Genomic DNA, 19,111 nt, shown 5'->3' with positions numbered 1-19,111 from the left:
GTAGATGCCACTCGACCATGCATTCGTAACATCACTTCATTTGTAACTTCAGACAACTAGCTGGCTGATGTTTTTGGTTATTATAAGATTGTTAGAACTCAGGATAGCTGGTCACTGTGTTCGACATGCAGATGAGGAAGCATCTAAGCTAGTGATATGAATACCCACTCATGGCCACTCGAATCGTGGAAGGAAGCACAAACTTGGATTTCTTTGATGTTCTGAAGCATGATACAAACCTAGAATCTACTCAAATTCAGAACACAATGATGGAGAGAGATGTATGGAAGGATCGCGTGGCACTGGTTCGGGCAGGAGCCCAGCCAAACTAAACTAGAACTCAATCCATCCCTTTTGATAATGTTTATCTAATCTTTTGGTCTTGCAAATCAGAAGCCGTAGAGTCAAGCAACAATGAACAAACATAGGCTCACTTACTTTGGTCAGTCTTTGGTGAGGCTCCACTCCACACATCACTGGAGCAGTAAGGGATGAATCTGTTTAAAAAAATTTTTAAATTAATTTACAGGACACAGTCAGACACGCTGGTCTAGTTTAAACACGTCGGCCCGGATTTACTCCAAAACATGCATGTGACACAAGTCACACAGTAATTCTTTGTTAATTACCCACAATTAATTAATCGACTGCTTGTGCATGCAAATTGGTGCACGGACATAGCAGATGTCTTGCAGGAATTAATTCATGTGCAACTTTAGGGTGGAAAACAATGTACTGTATAAACTGGATTCAGTTTACTGGGACTAGAACATTATGGTTGATAATTCAAGATACTCCTTGAAGAGTCAAACGGGAACTAAGGCTACATCCACACGACAACGGCAACGAGATGTTATTTAAAAATATATCGCGTCCAAATGGGCAACAATCAGTAAAATATCAGGTCCATATGGCAACGCAACGCTTGCTGAAAACGATGCAATACACATGCCACACCTCTAGGGGCGCTGTAAGACGGTCCCTTCGGAGACACCAGAACAATAGAAGAAGTAAGGACGCATGCGCATAAACTATTATGCGCGAGACTTCATATTAGCCACAAAGTCAGGAAAATCTGTTTGTAAAATTACATTATAATGACCAAATACAATGAAAAGTATTTTTCCAGTCTCACCTGTGAAATGTAATCCCATGTGATCTCGTTTGGACGGCAAACCTGTTGGTACAGTTAAACGCAGCTAATCTTTATTCTCTGCTTTGACCTCTCCAAAATGGCGGCGAGGATGACGTATGATTCTACGCGGAAGGCGGCGTCTTTAATGGTCCGGAATAAATTGAATGCTACACGTTGATGGATTAATTTCTTCTACGCCCTTTTTGAGGAATGTATTGTAGGACTTAAACCAACATCTGAAGAGGTGAGATCGCTCCTTTTTTTCCCCCTATTTTTGCTGGCGGGATTGACTCTGCCCTAAGGGCAGAGTCTCTCTCTCTCTCTCTCACTTTGCACCATTACACAATAAATATTCACAGTGAAAATATTTTGTAAGCGAGTTTCATGAACCAAGTTATAGGATTTGTTGACAACTCGCATCAAGTTCGTTACACTTCTACCCGGCGTGAAGCACTCACAGTCATGTGGTTGTGACGTCATCGTAAACAAATCCGTTCTACTCATCCAGACGACTTCACAACGGCAACGTTGCCAGATCTTTCCACTCTGGAACCTGTTCTCAAAAAGACTGCGTTTTGGGCACCCAAAACGCCGGTGCCGTGTGGACGCCAGGCCTAAACGATAAGCAATTGTATCGGAGTCACCTGAATCCGTTGCCGTGTGGACAGGGCCTAAACCTAGCTACATGTGTAGCTGTGATATGCATCAGAAAACTGTACAAAATGCAGCATGAACACAACAAAAAGAGCACATGTTCTGTTCAAATGAAATGAAAACTTTCACAGCCACTAAACATTCTTCTTCTTCTTGCCATAGCCAGCCAGGGCCGTAGGGGCACCACCGATGACATTTTAACAGTCCATCATTGGTGTGTCTAGGGCATTTAAACTTGGTACAGGCCATCCCTCTCCAAGCTTGATCAATGGACAATTTAGAGTAGTCAGTTAGCCTAACTGCAGGTCTTTGGACTGTGTGGCAGAAAACCAGAGTACCTGGAGGAAACCCACGCAGAAAGGCCCCCGTCGGCCACTGGACTTGAACCCAGGACCTTCTTGCTGTGAGGCGACAGTGCTAACCACTACACCACCGTGCCGTCTCACTAAACATTGTGCAGTAAATATCTAATATGCAAGCAACTTTTCTGGAGTAATTTTAATACAATCAAGTCAATATGAGCTCATTTTTGTGCATTTATAGTGTTATAACTTGGCTTTCGAGCAGCTGAATGGCCTAGTCCTTAGCTAACTTTGCTAATGATGCCAATACCAGAGTTTCAAGCTTGTAAGACCCCAAGGGGAAAAAAAACCCACACACAGGACAGTGAAAGCACTCTTGACCATTCTCATAAATCAGTATGAAAATGATCAATATGAGATCACTGTTTGTTATAACTTGGCTTTTGAGCAGTTGAATGGCTGAGTGTGTGTGTGTGTGTGTGTGTGTGTGTGTGTGTGTGTGTGAGTGAATGATCGGTCATGACAGCCCTTCCAAATGCTAACTCTAGTTGAACCACCACTGGGTCTGTGGACAAAGCTTTGGAGCGTTTAAATTAAAATAAGTAAATTAAAAAAAAAAACACCAATCAAATCCATGCACCTTTAAGGCGAACATGTAAAACTGGTCATCACATGTTATTTTGTTCATTTGTAAGATTTCTTCACAGATCCTATTACTAAATTAGCTCAGATATTTTTTTGTGCATGTCACTTTTGCACATTTCTACACAAGTAAAAAAGTTTAGTATATCAGCGCCATAATCGGGGACAGACACACACCTTTAATATAGAATAGACCACCATGTGTATGTGTGTGTTAAAACACACATTGTGTGATCGCAGTAGCGGTAGTTGGCAATGAGAGCAGGCTGCATTAATGAGAGCGCTCATTCACAGAGATTGGAAAGCCTTCAGGGTGTGTATGGAGAGTCCTGGTCTCAGGTACTTACACTATGTTTGCATTCCACCAATGTGGATTTTCCTCTGGCTGAGGAGACAGAATCCCTGTACCTGAAACACACAAAAACATCACCATTAATGCTTAAATTAAAGTGCAGAGCTGGGACCACTACAGCACCGTGCTGCCCCCAAATTCCCAGTTTCACCATCAAACACATGAACAAAAGCACTTCCAATAAAATACAACCACTTCACATTACAGAGCTGTTTCAAATTCAGAGGTCAATGTCATCGCTTAACCAAACTGAGCACCAACAGGAAGGCTTCACTTAAGTCTGTGGGCATGTGAGAGAAAGAGGGTGTGTACAAGCCGTAGCCACTTTTATCTGAAAGTGAACCAGATAAAATAGCTTTGTTGTTTTGTTTTCCCTTTCAACCAAATAACAGCCTATTACACCAGAGATGGCAGGATGGTGAATCAGAGCAGTGATGCTTTAACCTCAACCCACAGCATGTTACTCAAGCTGATTAACAAGTCCAAACAACTTTGCTTCAGTCAACAGTGAATCACAAGCAAAAGTCAGGAACGTAACAGGAGAAGCAGAGCTTCTATGGTATATATCCTCCATCAATGCTACTGACCAATTCCCCCCATCTCCGTTTCTATACCTGTAATCATAACATTTTAAGTACATCTAAATAAAGAAATACAACTCACACTAAATGTTATACAATTAATCCAGTTAACTTTTTCCCTTTTTAGGCTCAAAAGAAACTCGAAGGGGCGGCACGGTGGTGTAGTGGTTAGCGCTGTCGCCTCACAGCAAGAAGGTCCTGGGTTCGAGCCCCGGGGCCGGCGAGGGCCTTTCTGTGTGGAGTTTGCATGTTCTCCCCGTGTCCGCGTGGGTTTCCTCCGGGTGCTCCGGTTTCCCCCACAGTCCAAAGACATGCATGTTAGGTTAACTGGTGACTCTAAATTGACCGTAGGTGTGAATGTGAGTGTGAATGGTTGTCTGTGTCTATGTGTCAGCCCTGTGATGACCTGGCGACTTGTCCAGGGTGTACCCCGCCTTTCGCCCGTAGTCAGCTGGGATAGGCTCCAGCTTGCCTGCGACCCTGTAGAAGGATAAAGCGGCTAGAGATAATGAGATGAGATGAGATGAGAAACAACTTTGCTTCAGTCAACAGTGAATCACAAGCAAAAGTCAGGAACGTAACAGGAGAAGCAGAGCTTCTATGGTATATATCCTCCATCAATGCTACTGACCAATTCCCCCCATCTCCGTTTCTATACCTGTAATCATAACATTTTAAGTACATCTAAATAAAGAAATACAACTCACACTAAATGTTATACAATTAATCCAGTTAACTTTTTCCCTTTTTAGGCTCAAAAGAAACTCGAAGGGGCGGCACGGTGGTGTAGTGGTTAGCGCTGTCGCCTCACAGCAAGAAGGTCCTGGGTTCGAGCCCCGGGGCCGGCGAGGGCCTTTCTGTGTGGAGTTTGCATGTTCTCCCCGTGTCCGCGTGGGTTTCCTCCGGGTGCTCCGGTTTCCCCCACAGTCCAAAGACATGCAGGTTAGGTTAACTGGTGACTCTAAATTGACCGTAGGTGTGAATGTGAGTGTGAATGGTTGTCTGTGTCTATGTGTCAGCCCTGTGATGACCTGGCGACTTGTCCAGGGTGTACCCCGCCTTTCGCCCGTAGTCAGCTGGGATAGGCTCCAGCTTGCCTGCGACCCTGTAGAAGGATAAAGCGGCTAGAGATAATGAGATGAGAATGAGATGAGAAACTCGAAGCGTATGCAATTTGAATGGAGGACATGAGGATGGGTGGGGGCTTGTCAGTGTTTATTGCAAATCACAGAGGGTTCTTTAAAAAATATATATATATATGAGTGATTCCACGCTTATGGGTACTGAAATGGGGACATGAACTTATTCACCTAAAACCATTTCTTTTTTTACCATCAGGTCACAAAACATGTAATCTTTAATGAATGATATGTTAAAAGATAACTTTAATTTTCTGAGATGTAATAAAAACATATTTATATGCCAAAGTCAAGCCTATGAGTTCCAAAATGATGTCTGTTACATTACTTCTGTTACGATTGTCCATCTCGCGTCTGTTACAAATTAATTACAATCTAGCTATATACCATGTTAATCTTATTGAAAGAATGTGTATGTTTATTCTACTACACATGTTTATTAATTATATTTGCTAAAACATCACCTTCCTATGTTTCAAAAAGTAATTCTACATTGTTAAAATTGAGAATATATATATCCACAACACTTCTGTTACGTTCTGACTTTGGCATATAAATATGTTTTTATTACATCTCAGAAAATTAAAGTTATCTTTTAACATATCATTCATTAAAGATTACATGTTTTGTGACCTGATGGTAAAAAAAGAAATGGTTTTAGGTGAATTTTTAAAAATAAGTTCATGTCCCCATTTCAGTACCCATAAGCGTGGAATCACCTCATATATATATATATATTATAATAAAATACAAACTTCTTCCACACACCATTTCAGTACCCAAGCTTGATTTCTAAACCTGCACAGCAGAACACATCTGTCCACCATCTCTGGATTTGCCCAATCCCTCCTGATGTTCCAATCCTGTACTTGTGACTCATTTGCTGCTGTTGTGGACGGATCCATGTCAATACCCTGAAGATCTGCATTCCCTAAGAACAGTTTGTTCCCAAGACTAATCCTTTCCTCAATGGAAACTGAAGTACACAGGAACTACTGCTGTACTCATCAAGACCATTATGCTCATATTTAACATCCTTTCCTGATATTTCATACTGGTTCATGTTAGAGTGTACAGAAGAGTAACGATTTATGGTTTAGAAATCCCACTGTCCACTATCACCAAGAAGACAATGAACCTTTTACTTTCTTGGTTCCTCTTACAGCCTCTTCCTCACTTTGTTTCACAGATTTTCTTTGCCATGAAAAAGTGCTCTCGGTTTTAGGGTTCTAAATCTACAGCTGGATTTTTATGAACCTGCTTTGTGACATTACATTAATGGCATTTAGCAGACGCTCTTATCCAGAGCGACATACAACATACCTAGAGCAGCCTGGGGAGCAGATGGGGGGTAGGTGCCTTGCTCAAGGGCATTTCAGGAATTCCTGCCGGTCCAGGGAACCAAACCAGCGACCTTTTGGTCCCAAAGCTGCTTCTTTAACCATTAGGTCATGACTTCCCCATGACCATGTGTTTATTGTCTGAATTCAATTGAACAATTAAACAGATAGTAGGATTGGTAGCTGAATAGAGCAGTTGAGTCATAACAAGGAAGCTGTTAAATTAACCCCCATGCTACTCAATTTCTCACATACACATCTGAATTTGACCAATAGAAGCCCATCCCTGCATTTATTTCCAAAGGGTGGACAACTGTAATGTCTCCTAATTGACTGATCCCCCCCCAAAAAAAACCGCACACCACATTAAACTGCTGCAAGCTCATTCCGAATGCTGCTGCAAGAGTTAACCAGAACCAATAGAACAGAGCACATCACTCCAGGTCTAAAATCTTTACATTGGCTTCTAGTTATTTACAGAACAGATTTTAAAGTGCTGCTACTAGTCTATAAATCACTGAATGGTTTAGGACCTGAATACATTTTAGATATGTTGAAAGACTACGAACCAAGGAAGGCTTTTGGATTCATGGCCTCAGGTCAGCTAATAGAGCTCAGAGTCCAAATTAAACATAGTGAAGCGGCGTTTAGTCGCGATGCTGCCTGCAAGTGGAACAAACTGCCACAAGACTTCAGCTGATGTTCCCTAAATGCAGCAAAGTTTAAATCCATCTCTCTTTTCTTGTGCTTAGGACTGACCTCACAACTTGCAATTATTCTTATAGCATTTTATACATATACTTAAATTTATATTACTTGTCTTTTCATTGTAATACTTTCATTTTATTGTCTTATTTTTTAATGGTTTCAGTGCATTTTTTCTCATCTCAGCTCATTATCTCTAGCCGCTTTATCCTGTTCTACAGGATCGCAGGCAAGCTGGAGCCTATCCCAGCTGACTACAGGCGAAAGGCGGGGTACACCCTGGACAAGTCGCCAGGTCATCACAGGGCTGACTCATCGACACAGACAACCATTCACACCTACGGTCAATTTAGAGTCACCAGTTAACCTAACCTGCATGTCTTTGGACTGTGGGGGAAACCAGAGCACCCGGAGGAAACCCACGCGGACACAGGAAGAACATGCAAACTCCGCACAGAAAGGCCCTCGCCGGCCACGGGGCTCGAACCCGGACTTTCTTGCTGTGAGGCAACAGCGCTAACCACTACACCACCATGCCGCCAGTGCATTTTTTATTCTGCCTATTTGTAAATCTGTGAAGATACTCAGTCATCCAGGTACATAGTAATCTGTGGTTGGTAGAAGAGAGCAACCTGGATGACTGAGTATCTTCACAGATATGTTTCTACGCACTTTGGGATGAGTTCCCTTCACTGGTGTGGGAGTATGAGAGGACTTCCAGAAAACTGGCAGACATCTTAGCCAGAGAGGATCGTTCATTTTTGTCAACCTGGAACGACCATCACTGAACAGAGGTGGGTGTCTATGACATCTATCAGCCACCTACAATGCAGCCATCAGCATTCTGATTCGGATTCTATGATGATCCATGGGAGGATAAATACTTGATACTCCCTATTAGACAGACAGAACTGAGGATGCCTTTCGGACGAGAGGCAAAACGTCTTCAAGACTTTTCAAGCAAGTCCAGTTGCTCTCTTCTACCAACCACAGATGCCTATTTGTAAAGCACTTTTGAATTATCAGTGTGTATGAACGGTGCTATATAAATAAAATTTCTTGCCTGGCCTACATGTTATAGTTATCACAATTCATTTAATTTAATGTGACTTTAAAAAAATAATAATTCACATAATTCCACACAATTAATTTAACCAAGCTTATTTTCACATTTTACACATTATGTGTAAAGATATTCTTAACCTTCATTCATTTCCAACTTGCACTTAATGTATTTATGTGCTATTTGCTTTCTGTATAACTTTTTCACGTGATTCATACACAATGTTTGTACATGATTTTTACAGTACTCATTCATATCTATGTGATTTTTCTTCATACAATTTTTTTTTCACCTGTGATTTTTATACGATTGATTTATTTTCACATTAAATTTTTTTTCTGCAGGATTCATTTACTTTGTAGGGCATTAGATTTTTTTTTAATCACATTCACATGATGTGTTTATATGTGAAATGTCTCATCTCATCTCATTATCTCAAGCCGCTTTATCCTTCTACAGGGTCGCAGGCAAGCTGGAGCCTATCCCAGCTGACTACGGGCGAAAGGCGGGGTACACCCTGGACAAGTCGCCAGGTCATCACAGGGCTGACACATAGACACAGACAACCATTCACACTCACATTCACACCTACGGTCAATTTAGAGTCACCAGTTAACCTAACCTGCATGTCTTTGGACTGTGGGGGAAATCGGAGCACCCGGAGGAAACCCACGCGGACACGGGGAGAACATGCAAACTCCGCACAGAAAGGCCCTCGCCGGCCCCGGGGCTCGAACCCAGGACCTTCTTGCTGTGAGGCGACAGCGCTAACCACTACACCACCGTGCCACCTATGTTAAATGTGTGTGATTTTATTTTAGGCAAGGGCAGCAGTTACGATTCAAAGCTTAAAACCAATAGGTTGCGAGTTCAACTGCCAGAGACACACTGTTAGTCTCTTGAGCAATACAGTTAACCTTCACCTGCTCAGGTCTATACCCAAATTGGAGCTTGCATTATTACTAAATCTACTTACTTTTACATATTTCGCAAAAGAACAGAGGACACATTTATCAAACGAATGGCAAAATTCCATCAACATGTGCTTCAACCCTACGGTTTTATTATGAATAATGTGGATAAAGACACTTCCAGCATTCACATGACCTGATAATCTGAAAAAAATAAGCTGACCCAAAAAGGTAGCTCATATAGTTGTGAGGATTAAAGGATAGAAAAGAGGATGCTGAGCTCACCTGTGCGTGTCAGAGGCCACCTGGTAGAGCTCATCAGCCTCCTCATGGTGTCGTACCTGGTGTCACAGTTCTGTTTGTTGAAGCAGTACCATCCACCTAGAAACCAACATGAATGCATCATTTCCAATAAAGTGGACACTGCAACAACATTTCTGAAATAAAAGCAGTATTGCCATGTATTAACCTTCCAGGAACAGCAACCATCTTCTGCTACCCCGTGACTCCTTCATGTAGTACCTGCAACCAAATGAGAAAATCAGGAACCACTTTGCAAAGAAAAATTTAACATGACTTAAAGGGGAACTGAAGGCAAATTATTTTATCATCAAAATTCTATTTCTCATTTTATAAAATGTAGGAATGCATTTCTGACAGCCATTTAGTCACTGCTATAGCAAGTTATGAGTGTTTGAAATATGCTGTGTAATACATCAGTCCATATATCAAAGCAATGGCCGTAAACGAGATTCGCTGAGACCTGTACGAGACATCGTAGGACGGAGGTAAAACGTACAGCGGAAATCAAAGTGACCGACATCTGCCAACGTTGTCAAACATTGTCAAAAAAAGCCTTTTTCAAATGCTGATGTAATCAAGCCGGAAGTTTTCCCTGTGTCCGAAATCGCTCACTACTCACTATATAGGGCACTATATAGTGGGGACGCCATTTTGTAGTGCTGTCCGAAACCTTAGTGAGGATTATGTGGGAAATGCGCTCAGTATAATATGTATTTATCACAAAAATACAACCCCGTTTCCAAAAAAGTTGGGACAAAGTACAAATTGTAAATAAAAATGGAATGCAATGATGTGGAAGTTTCAAAATTCCATATTTTATTCAGAATAGAACATAGATGGCATATCAAATGTTTAAACTGATAAAATGTATCATTTAAAGAGAAAAATCAGGTGATTTTAAATTTCATGACAACAACACATCTCAAAAAAGTTGGGACAAGGCCATGTTTACCACTGTGAGACGTCCCCTTTTCTCTTTACAACAGTCTGTAAACGTCTGGCGACTGAGGAGACAAGTTGCTCAAGTTTAGGGATAGGAATGTTAACCAATTCTTGTCTAATGGAGGATTCTAGTTGCTCAACTGTCTTAGGTCTTTTTTGTCATATCTTCCGTTTTATGATGCGCCAAATGTTTTCTATGGGTGAAAGATCTGGACTGCAGCCTGGCCAGTTCAGTACCCGGACCCTTCTTCTACGCAGCCATGATGCTGTAATTGATGCAGTATGTGGTTTGGCATTGTCATGTTGGAAAATGCAAGGTCTTCCCTGAAAGAGACGTCATCTGGATGGGAACATATGTTGCTCTAGAACCTGGATATACCTTTCAGCATTGATGGTGTCTTTCCAGATGTGTAAGCTGCCCATGCCACACGCACTAATGCAACCCCATAGCATCAGAGATGCAGGCTTCTGAACTGAGCGCTGATAACAACTTGGGTCGTCCTTCTCCTCTTTAGTCCGAATGACACGGCGTCCTTGATTTCCATAAAGAACTTCAAATTTTGATTCGTCTGACCACAGAACAGTTTTCCACTTTGCCACAGTCCATTTTAAATGAGCCTTGGCCCAGAGAAGACGTCTGTGCTTCTGGATCATGTTTAGATACGGCTTCTTCTTTGAATTATAGAGTTTTAGCTGGCAACAGCAGATGGCACGGTGAATTGCGTTCACAGATAATGTTCTCTGGAAATATTCCTGAGCCCATTTTGTGATTTCCAATACAGAAGCATGCCTGTATGTGATGCAGTGCCGTCTAAGGGCCTGAAGATCATGGGCACCCAGTATGGTTTTCCAGCCTTAACCCTTACGCACAGAGATTCTTCCAGATTCTCTGAATCTTTTGATGATATTATGCACTGTAGATGATGATATGTTCAAACTCTTTGCAATTTTACACTGTCGAACTCCTTTCTGATATTGCTCCACTATTTGTCGGTGCAGAATTAGGGGGATTGGCGATCCTCTTCCCATCTTTACTTCTGAGAGCTGCTGCCACTCCAAGATGCTCTTTTTATACCCAGTCATGTTAATGACCTATTGCCAATTGACCTAATGAGTTGCAATTTGGTCCTCCAGCTGTTCCTTTTTTGTACCTTTAACTTTTCCAGCCTCTTATTGCCCCTGTCCCAAATTTTTTGAGATGTGTTGCTGTCATGAAATTTCAAATGAGCCAATATTTGGCATGAAATTTCAAAATGTCTCACTTTCAACATTTGATATGTTGTCTATGTTCTATTGTGAATGCAATATCAGTTTTTGAGATTTGTAAATTATTGCATTCCGTTTTTATTTACAATTTGTACTTTGTCCCAACTTTTTTGGAATCGGGGTTGTACATACATGCATGTATTTATTATTTTGAAAACCCACCAGCTGCCTGATCTGGCACGTTTTAATTGTGCGACAGTAATGAGGTAAATACCAGCGCGACAGACTAGTCCTTATCCTGTCGTCTTTCCAACTCTTCTCTGCTCCACATTGGTTCAAAGTAATACGGAATAATCTCCAGGTCACGTACGCGAAGGAGGTGGATGTATGTGCAGAAGTATACAGTTTAATAAAGTGCAGAATTAATTTTATACACACACACACACACACACACACACAGTGAGACAATATATACACAGGCAAACAATCCAAAACAGCAGTCTAGATCAAAAACGAGAATACAGGCAAAAGGGTCGGTCGAGGTGCAAACAGTACATCAAAGGCTAAGCGAGGACAAGAATGAGAAACAGGAAATCAAGACAATGGGTAGAAAGGCTCGGTAATGCACACATGTGTATCGTAATACTTCGCGATGCAAATGCATCAGCACAGTCCTTAAATAGGCAAACACAGTTCCTTAATTGAGCTCAGGTGCACCTTGTTCATGGTGCGCGTGCCGGAGTCCACTCGGCACGCATTCAGGTGCACGCACCACAGTGTGCAGGACCGACACTCCATCACTGATGAAGCTGGCAAATCTCGAAATTAATCTAAATTGGAATGATATGGCAATCTGGCTGCTGTGTAAACAGTTTTCAAAATGGCGGCGCTGACACTTCACGTTTGAAGTTTCGCACAAGACTCGTGAAGATCGCACACATAAGCGACGCTTGCCATGGACCATACGAACTACATTCAACATGGCTAAAAACCGAAAAGGCTGATCAGTGTAATAGATGCCAATACGAGTCACAATATAAGGTTAATAAAACCGAAAACGTAATTGAATAACACGATAATTAAGAAATAAAGCGAGTTTAAAAATGACTTCAGTTCCCCTTTAATTGTAAATTGTATACACAGGCATGCCTAGAAAAGATACAAAAGGGTGTGTGTGTATATATATATATATATATATATATATATATATATATATATATATATATATATATATATATATATATATCATCTGCCTTCAGTCCTGAGATGGTTAAATCTCAGTGTGGCTGCAGTTAAATCTTTGAGACTGTCTGGTGGAGTTCAGAGTTTGAGTGCATCCCAACCCATCATCAGTCTTCTTTGGATTGTGACTTAATTTTCCAAATGTTGAAAAATTCTAATTGTGGTCATTCACCAATTCCTACCCACTTCCTAGCTCTCATGTATCACACAAAAGCTACCAATCTGTGCTGGGTTACACTCAGAGGAAAGTGTTATACATGAGTTAACAGACACCGATGATTGGTTAGTCTCACTCTGACAGAGTAATGGATAACCATGGCATTTTTTTGGATTCAAATTCATTAACGCTTTTCTGTTGTGCCACTCTGGAGCGTGACTAATGAAGTTCTAATTACTTTTAGTCTCACATTAAAATTACCGTCTCCCCAGTCTATACCCCAATACAAGATCTCTTTTGCAAGATCCACCTCAATCTAAAGTGCGTATGGAACCTGGCATTATAGTAAAACGGGGTGGAAACAGGCCTGTTTGATGCAGGCCTTTAATCATCAGAGCACTTTTGGCAAACGAAAGCAAGAGCATCATATGCACCAGACTAGGTTTGTTCTCCAGGCCAACTGATCTCACAGCACCAGAGATCAGCCCTTTCCTTCAGAGGATGAAAGAAATGCAAGTTTATCTCCATCAGTTAAAGTGTTTCGACCACCTATTCTGATGACCATACTGCATGTTGAATAAAATTTTAATGTTTGGAGAAACAGGACTTTATATAGGAGCCATAATATTTGATTGTTCCCCCACCAGCCTTCCTGAGTCTGGACAGCACTGCATCTTGTCAGCACCAAAGTCCGCCAGCTTGCATCATATTACTCTCCAAAAAAGCTCTGTGCTCGAACCTTCGCCTTTGATCAGCAAATTGAAACATTTGGGTTTGATTTTATGCTTAAAGCCCTCACGCTCCCTCTCCTCGTTTTATTTGGAGCCCGTTTCAAAGCTCTCTGAAAACTATTATTAATTATTGAATTTCTGGACTACGTGTTGTGGCCTCACAACAGCTAATTATGCTCAATTGCCCATCAGACTCCATTCATTCTTCCTGGAAAAAGAAGACATTTCAAAAGACATGGCAAAATCATGAACCAGGCATTTTGTTGCGGTGATAAACACATGCTTTGGCTGTTCGAGCGCAGTGGACACTGAAGCTATTTTGAGAACTGGAAGTTCTTGAAGGGCTTTCAGTGTTGTTGTATTATGGTATTGGATTACAGAAACATATTCCTGACTTAGTGATCTAGCTCACCATGTCTGTGTGATGCCATGAACATCTTTGTATTTCAAAATTTGCATGCGTACTGATTTACATGCAGCTCATCACTTCACTAACAGGTTATGGGAGGTTGTTCTTCTGAATTCGATATTGAATTAAAAGATGTTGGGCTTCTTAAAGGAGTCAGATTACCCACAGTGTAACTGGGCGATGAAAATGAGGACGCACGTTTTTGTCCACACGTGCACACAAACAACCATAGCACATCTCTTACTGTCTCTATTAAAGGGCGAGTCCATGTGTTCCGTGTTAAAGGAGGGGAAAGTCCACCTTGGTGCCCAACAGCTGCTAAGGAACCACACTTGTTCACTCACTCAGTGTTCTCTCGCTCTCTTTCGTCCTCCCTTTCAACTGCTTTATCATGGAGATCAAGCAGAAGCGGAAAACCCACCAGAATAAAGCCATCAGACACACATTGCGCCAAAGATGAGAGAGTTGCGAATCGTTTCATCATGGGGATGAGAGAGATGGAGATGGATGGAGGGAGTGAAAGGCAAGGGAGGAGGGTGGGAGAAAGTGACCGTCTGTGTGCAAGGTTCAAACGCTGTGAACCTACATCCTTAGATATCCTCATGTATACACGCTCTGTCTTTGGGCGTGTGTGCGTGCGCGCACACACACACACACACCCGAAAGCCCTCTTTGATCACTGATTATGCTCAGCAGACAGCTGCGAGTGGGTGTGCGAGTGTGTGTTTAAGGAAATGAATGTAGATGTGGACAGAAAAAATGTGTTTGTATTTGTGTATGGGTGTGCGTGTTACACTCGCAGTATGGCAGCCAGATAGCACTGGATCTGGACTGCCGTGTTTCTGTGCGTGGAATCCCTTTGATGTGTCTCTGACCTTGGTGAATAAACTGTTGTGCTTTAACATGTAAGGGAGCAGTGTGCCTCGTGTTGTAGACCCTGGTCTTGATCAGTGTCGACGTTTGGGCTAATAACAGAAAACAGAGCCACTCTCCAAGAAGTGGAGCAATTTACACAAACCTCACACACTATTCCTTACTCAGAGATGCCCCGAATCAGGTGCATCCAACTACCATTCTCCTGGGAGAAAATACTGTACACACCGATCATTTAAGACTCAATACAATTACCTAAATAATACAAACAATGTGTAAATGGTATCCTATAAGTAAATAGATTGGAATGACTTTGCTTCTCTATGCAAAGCAGATTTTCCCCCCAGAACAAACCAATCTGATTACCTCTGCTGAAATACATTCGTAGAAAGAATCTCAACTCCCCCCGATCATGACTATGCTCCCAGAACACAAAGAGTCACACACAGTGAGGTGCCGCCATTAAGTGCAACACGTGCCATAGACACGTACAACCTGCTGTTTTAAATGCAGAGTGGGAAAACATGAACTATTTTTGTAAGGCCACAAATTGGCTCTGGCGTTTCCCAGTCAAACCGCAACCCAACGATCCTCTCTTGATGGCCTGCCAGGCATCTGCACGTTTAAGACGAGCATGGAGTTTTTTCTTTTCAGTGTTCACAGGGTGCTTATTAAACAAGTTTGTCTGGGAATGCAGGGAATTCTCCCCTGAATTTTATTCTTGAATTGAGAACCGATTCCTCAAGCCTTTTGTTAATAGTGTTTACGAGGTAAAGGAATAGATCTGGAGGGTCCTCAGGCATAGTGCGTTTTGGTAAACTGGGATGTATGGATGCTGTCAGTCCCCCACTCACTTGCTCACTCGAGTTTGTTGACAGTGTAGTGGCTGTCTGCTTTATGTCCCGGGACGCCCTCATGCTTGTGTTACCTTCTGGCTCTCCCCTTTTAGTTATGCTGTCATAGTTAGTTTTCCCAGAGTCCCTGCTTGCACTCAGTGCAAAATGTATACTGTTCCTACTCAAGGGACATTGGGCATACCTAACCTGTGTTTTCTTTTTTTTCTCTCAGAGTTACATGTCAATCCTGAGATCAAGATGCTGACCTCCTCTAGTCCTCGGACCTACCTGATCCATCCTGGTGCCCTATGTCTGGCTGGAGTCTCATCACATCGCTCCTGTGGAGGACGGCCCCATAAGGACAGTTGAAAGTCACACTTGGAAGACGCTCTGGACTCTTACAGTAATACTTTTATGGCTGAGGACTACAGGTGACTTGCGAACTTTAGGACTGCAGTTGTCATGAACAGTTTTGCACTCAAGTCTCCATCAATGAAGCGTTATACATCAACGAAACTGACTTCATGTTAAAACTGTTATATCACGTTGTCTGTTATCACCCAAATGAGGATGGGTTCCCTTTTGAATCTGGTTCTTCTCAAGGTTTCTTCCTCATGTTGTCTGGGGGAGTTTTTCCTTGCCACTGTCGCCACAGGCTTGCTCATTGGGGATAGATTAGGGATAAAATTAGCTTATATTTAAAGTCATTAAAATTCTGTGAAGTTGCTTTGCAACAATGTCTATTGTTAAAAACACGATAAAAAGAAACTTGACTTTGATTTGCTGTTGCCATATAATCAAGTGATTCACCTTTTCCTTCACCTTGGTATTTTAAATGTGCCTGTCAAGGTCTAGCCCTCGTGCAATAACAAACCAGACAGGAATGGGATTTAAGACAGCTTGGCATTACATGCTGGTAAATGCTCATGTGATGATTCTGAGGATTGTTTAACATAATCACGTATCATTTGGACAGTTTGCCACATACTTCATGCTGTCCTGTTTACCTTTATACTGTGATGTTCCTCTACGACATGTACACTGTGCATTTATTTAGACTGCTCTCTATGTTTATTGTGCTGTCCTGCACATATCCTGTTTATTCAAACTCTAGCATGTAGTCATGTTATATACACAGTGCGCACAGCCACTATCTTGTCTGGCATGCATGCCATTTCCTCATGCTGTATTCAGGGATATGGATGGAATTAATACCATTAATTAACCGAGAAAAAAAAAAGAAAAATCATAGTTTTGTGATTCAGTGTTACTTAGTAAAAAAGTTTTTACTAAACACACACATTACATGTGTATATATGTGTGTGTATATTATACATACACGCATTTTATATATGTGTGTGTGTATATGTGTATCTATTATACACACACTAATATATATGTGTGTGTGTGTAATATACACGTGTGGGTGTGTGTATTACACACACACAATATGTGTATTATACACACACACTATATTATACACACACAAACATACATTGTGTTTTATATATATATATATATATATATATATATATATATATATATATATATATATATATATAAAATACACACTGTGTGTGCGTATGTATATGTGTATATTACACACACACACACAATGTGTATTATACACACACACTGTGTATATTATATACACAAACATACATTATATATGTATATTATACACACATTATGTGTGTATTATATACATATATCACACATACAGAGTAATGAGAATGAGGATTATTACATGGCATCTTTGGCAATATCCCAAACCATGTGCGTTAAATAGTTTATAAATAATAAAACTAATAAAAACAGTTTGCTGGACTGTGTAATTGTGCCTGGTTAGTGTTGGCATGAGTGATGGTATTAGGACTTAATTTACCTCACTGATTCTTTTCAGTGAATCACATCAACCGATTCACATCCACATTAACTGAGCTTTGATTCATTTGACTCAGAATTGATTCAGCATACTCAATAAGCGAAAAGTATGAAATTCACACTCGTTTTGCCGACATAAAGATCTGTTTTATCTGCAAGAAATACTGTCTTTATTCACAGCCCACAGACTTACACGTTACAATTCAGGTTTGTTTGCAAACACCCGAACACCACATGGCTTAAACTCGAACTGCACCTATAGTGACACTTTTTTTAAATGCAAACTTGCAGAAAAATCATTGGGTTATTTACGAGTCGTTTCGTCAGATCCGACTCACTTAAAAGACTCGTTCTAGGAACCGAAGCATTCGGGACGAGCCCGTTCGCTGGGAGTTTAGGGTTCGGGGCCATCAGGGAGGGGAACCTACCCGGCAGGTGTTCCGTCGTTGCAGGTCACTGAGGAGTTCTCCAAAAAGTGAAGCTTCATGTCATCTTCCAGCTTTTGAGCCGAGCACGGGTACAGGGACTGAGCCAGGTTCTTCACCTGCTCCATGAACGTGTCCACGTTACCGTCCTGCACGGCTGTGAAGTCCAGCGGGAAGCTCTCGGTCGTCTCTGTCCGCTCCCGCTGGGGCTGGCGGCTCTGAGTCCGGCCACCGCGGCCCTTTCTGCCCTCGGAGCTCTCAGGGACAAGCTGAAGGACCATCACCATCACCAACACCAGGAACATTACCGGAGTCCGGCTTCCCATCTCCACACCCAACACTGCTGAAATGTTTGTTTGTTTGTTTGTTTGTTTGTTTATCCTGTAGCAACCCCAAGAGCTTCTTGCTGGGTAAGAGCCTGAGTGACAGCTGACTGTTGGCAGGAACTGTATAGTTTAATCACTTCATGAGTTTTCGTACCAATTCCAGTATAAACTACTTCTTGACTAGAAGTTGTCAAAGGTTCGAACTATCAAAGCTCAGACATCCTCACTTCTCCTGAAACACGCCTGATGGAGCGGCCATGCAGAATACTTTCCAATAATAATAATAATAATAATAATAATAATAAATAAATAAATGACCAAAACAACTGATTAATCTCGCTGGTTGTAATTGAAGCCCTTGAGAGAAAGACATCCCTTTCCACCGTCCAGGTCAGTTTGTGGATTCATAATTTCCACGCGACAAGCGGTGTGGGGATTTTATTCAAATATTTCGCCCTGCTCTCTCCTCTCAGCCAATCAGAGCGGTGGGCTGGTCGAGAGGGCGTGGCTCATCGGCACGCGCGTTTTCTCGTTGGTCGGATGCCCGAGTGGCTTGTTCCTCCCCCGCGTGTGAGTGAATGGAATGGGATTAGAAAGTCCTCCATTCTGGGCTGAAGGAAGCGCGTTATGTATCGAGCTGAGAGCGGTTTGGGATTCAGTCATGAGGTTTATTGAAAAAAAAAAGCGTTTTGTTGTTTTTTTTTCTGAAGATCCATGCAGATTCTAAAACGTTTAGAAAGATTAAAATGATCTTGACCAGTTTATACAAATTCTTGCACACGTTTGGGGGGAAAAAAGAGAACAAGTGGAATTTAAAGGTACTATATCAGGTGTGAAAACATATCTCATCTCATCTCATTATCTCTAGCCGCTTTATCCTGTTCTACAGGGTCGCAGGCAAACTGGAGCCTATCCCAGCTGACTACGGGCGAAAGGCGGGGTACACCCTGGAC

At 41.7% G+C, this 19,111-nt stretch overlaps 1 protein-coding gene across 1 annotated transcript in view; it reads right to left on the bottom strand.

The window, feature by feature from the left end:
* The window catches only part of notum1b (notum, palmitoleoyl-protein carboxylesterase b), a 34,036-nt gene extending 15,484 nt beyond the window's left edge, over positions 1 to 18,552 (bottom strand). The window contains exons 1-5 of the mRNA XM_060941007.1: positions 17,836 to 18,552; positions 9,294 to 9,346; positions 9,110 to 9,205; positions 3,081 to 3,141; positions 439 to 497 (exon numbers count right to left, since the gene is read on the bottom strand). Of these exons, the coding sequence (XP_060796990.1) occupies positions 439 to 497; positions 3,081 to 3,141; positions 9,110 to 9,205; positions 9,294 to 9,346; positions 17,836 to 18,158 (592 nt within the window). The 5' untranslated portion in view covers positions 18,159 to 18,552. The remainder of the gene's footprint in view (positions 1 to 438; positions 498 to 3,080; positions 3,142 to 9,109; positions 9,206 to 9,293; positions 9,347 to 17,835) is intronic.
* Positions 18,553 to 19,111: the final 559 nt, after the last annotated feature.

This window comes from Neoarius graeffei, chromosome 15, assembly GCF_027579695.1.
Source record: "Neoarius graeffei isolate fNeoGra1 chromosome 15, fNeoGra1.pri, whole genome shotgun sequence".
NCBI classification, from domain to species: domain Eukaryota; kingdom Metazoa; phylum Chordata; class Actinopteri; order Siluriformes; family Ariidae; genus Neoarius; species Neoarius graeffei.
This window is presented reverse-complemented; position numbering and strand designations above follow the sequence as displayed.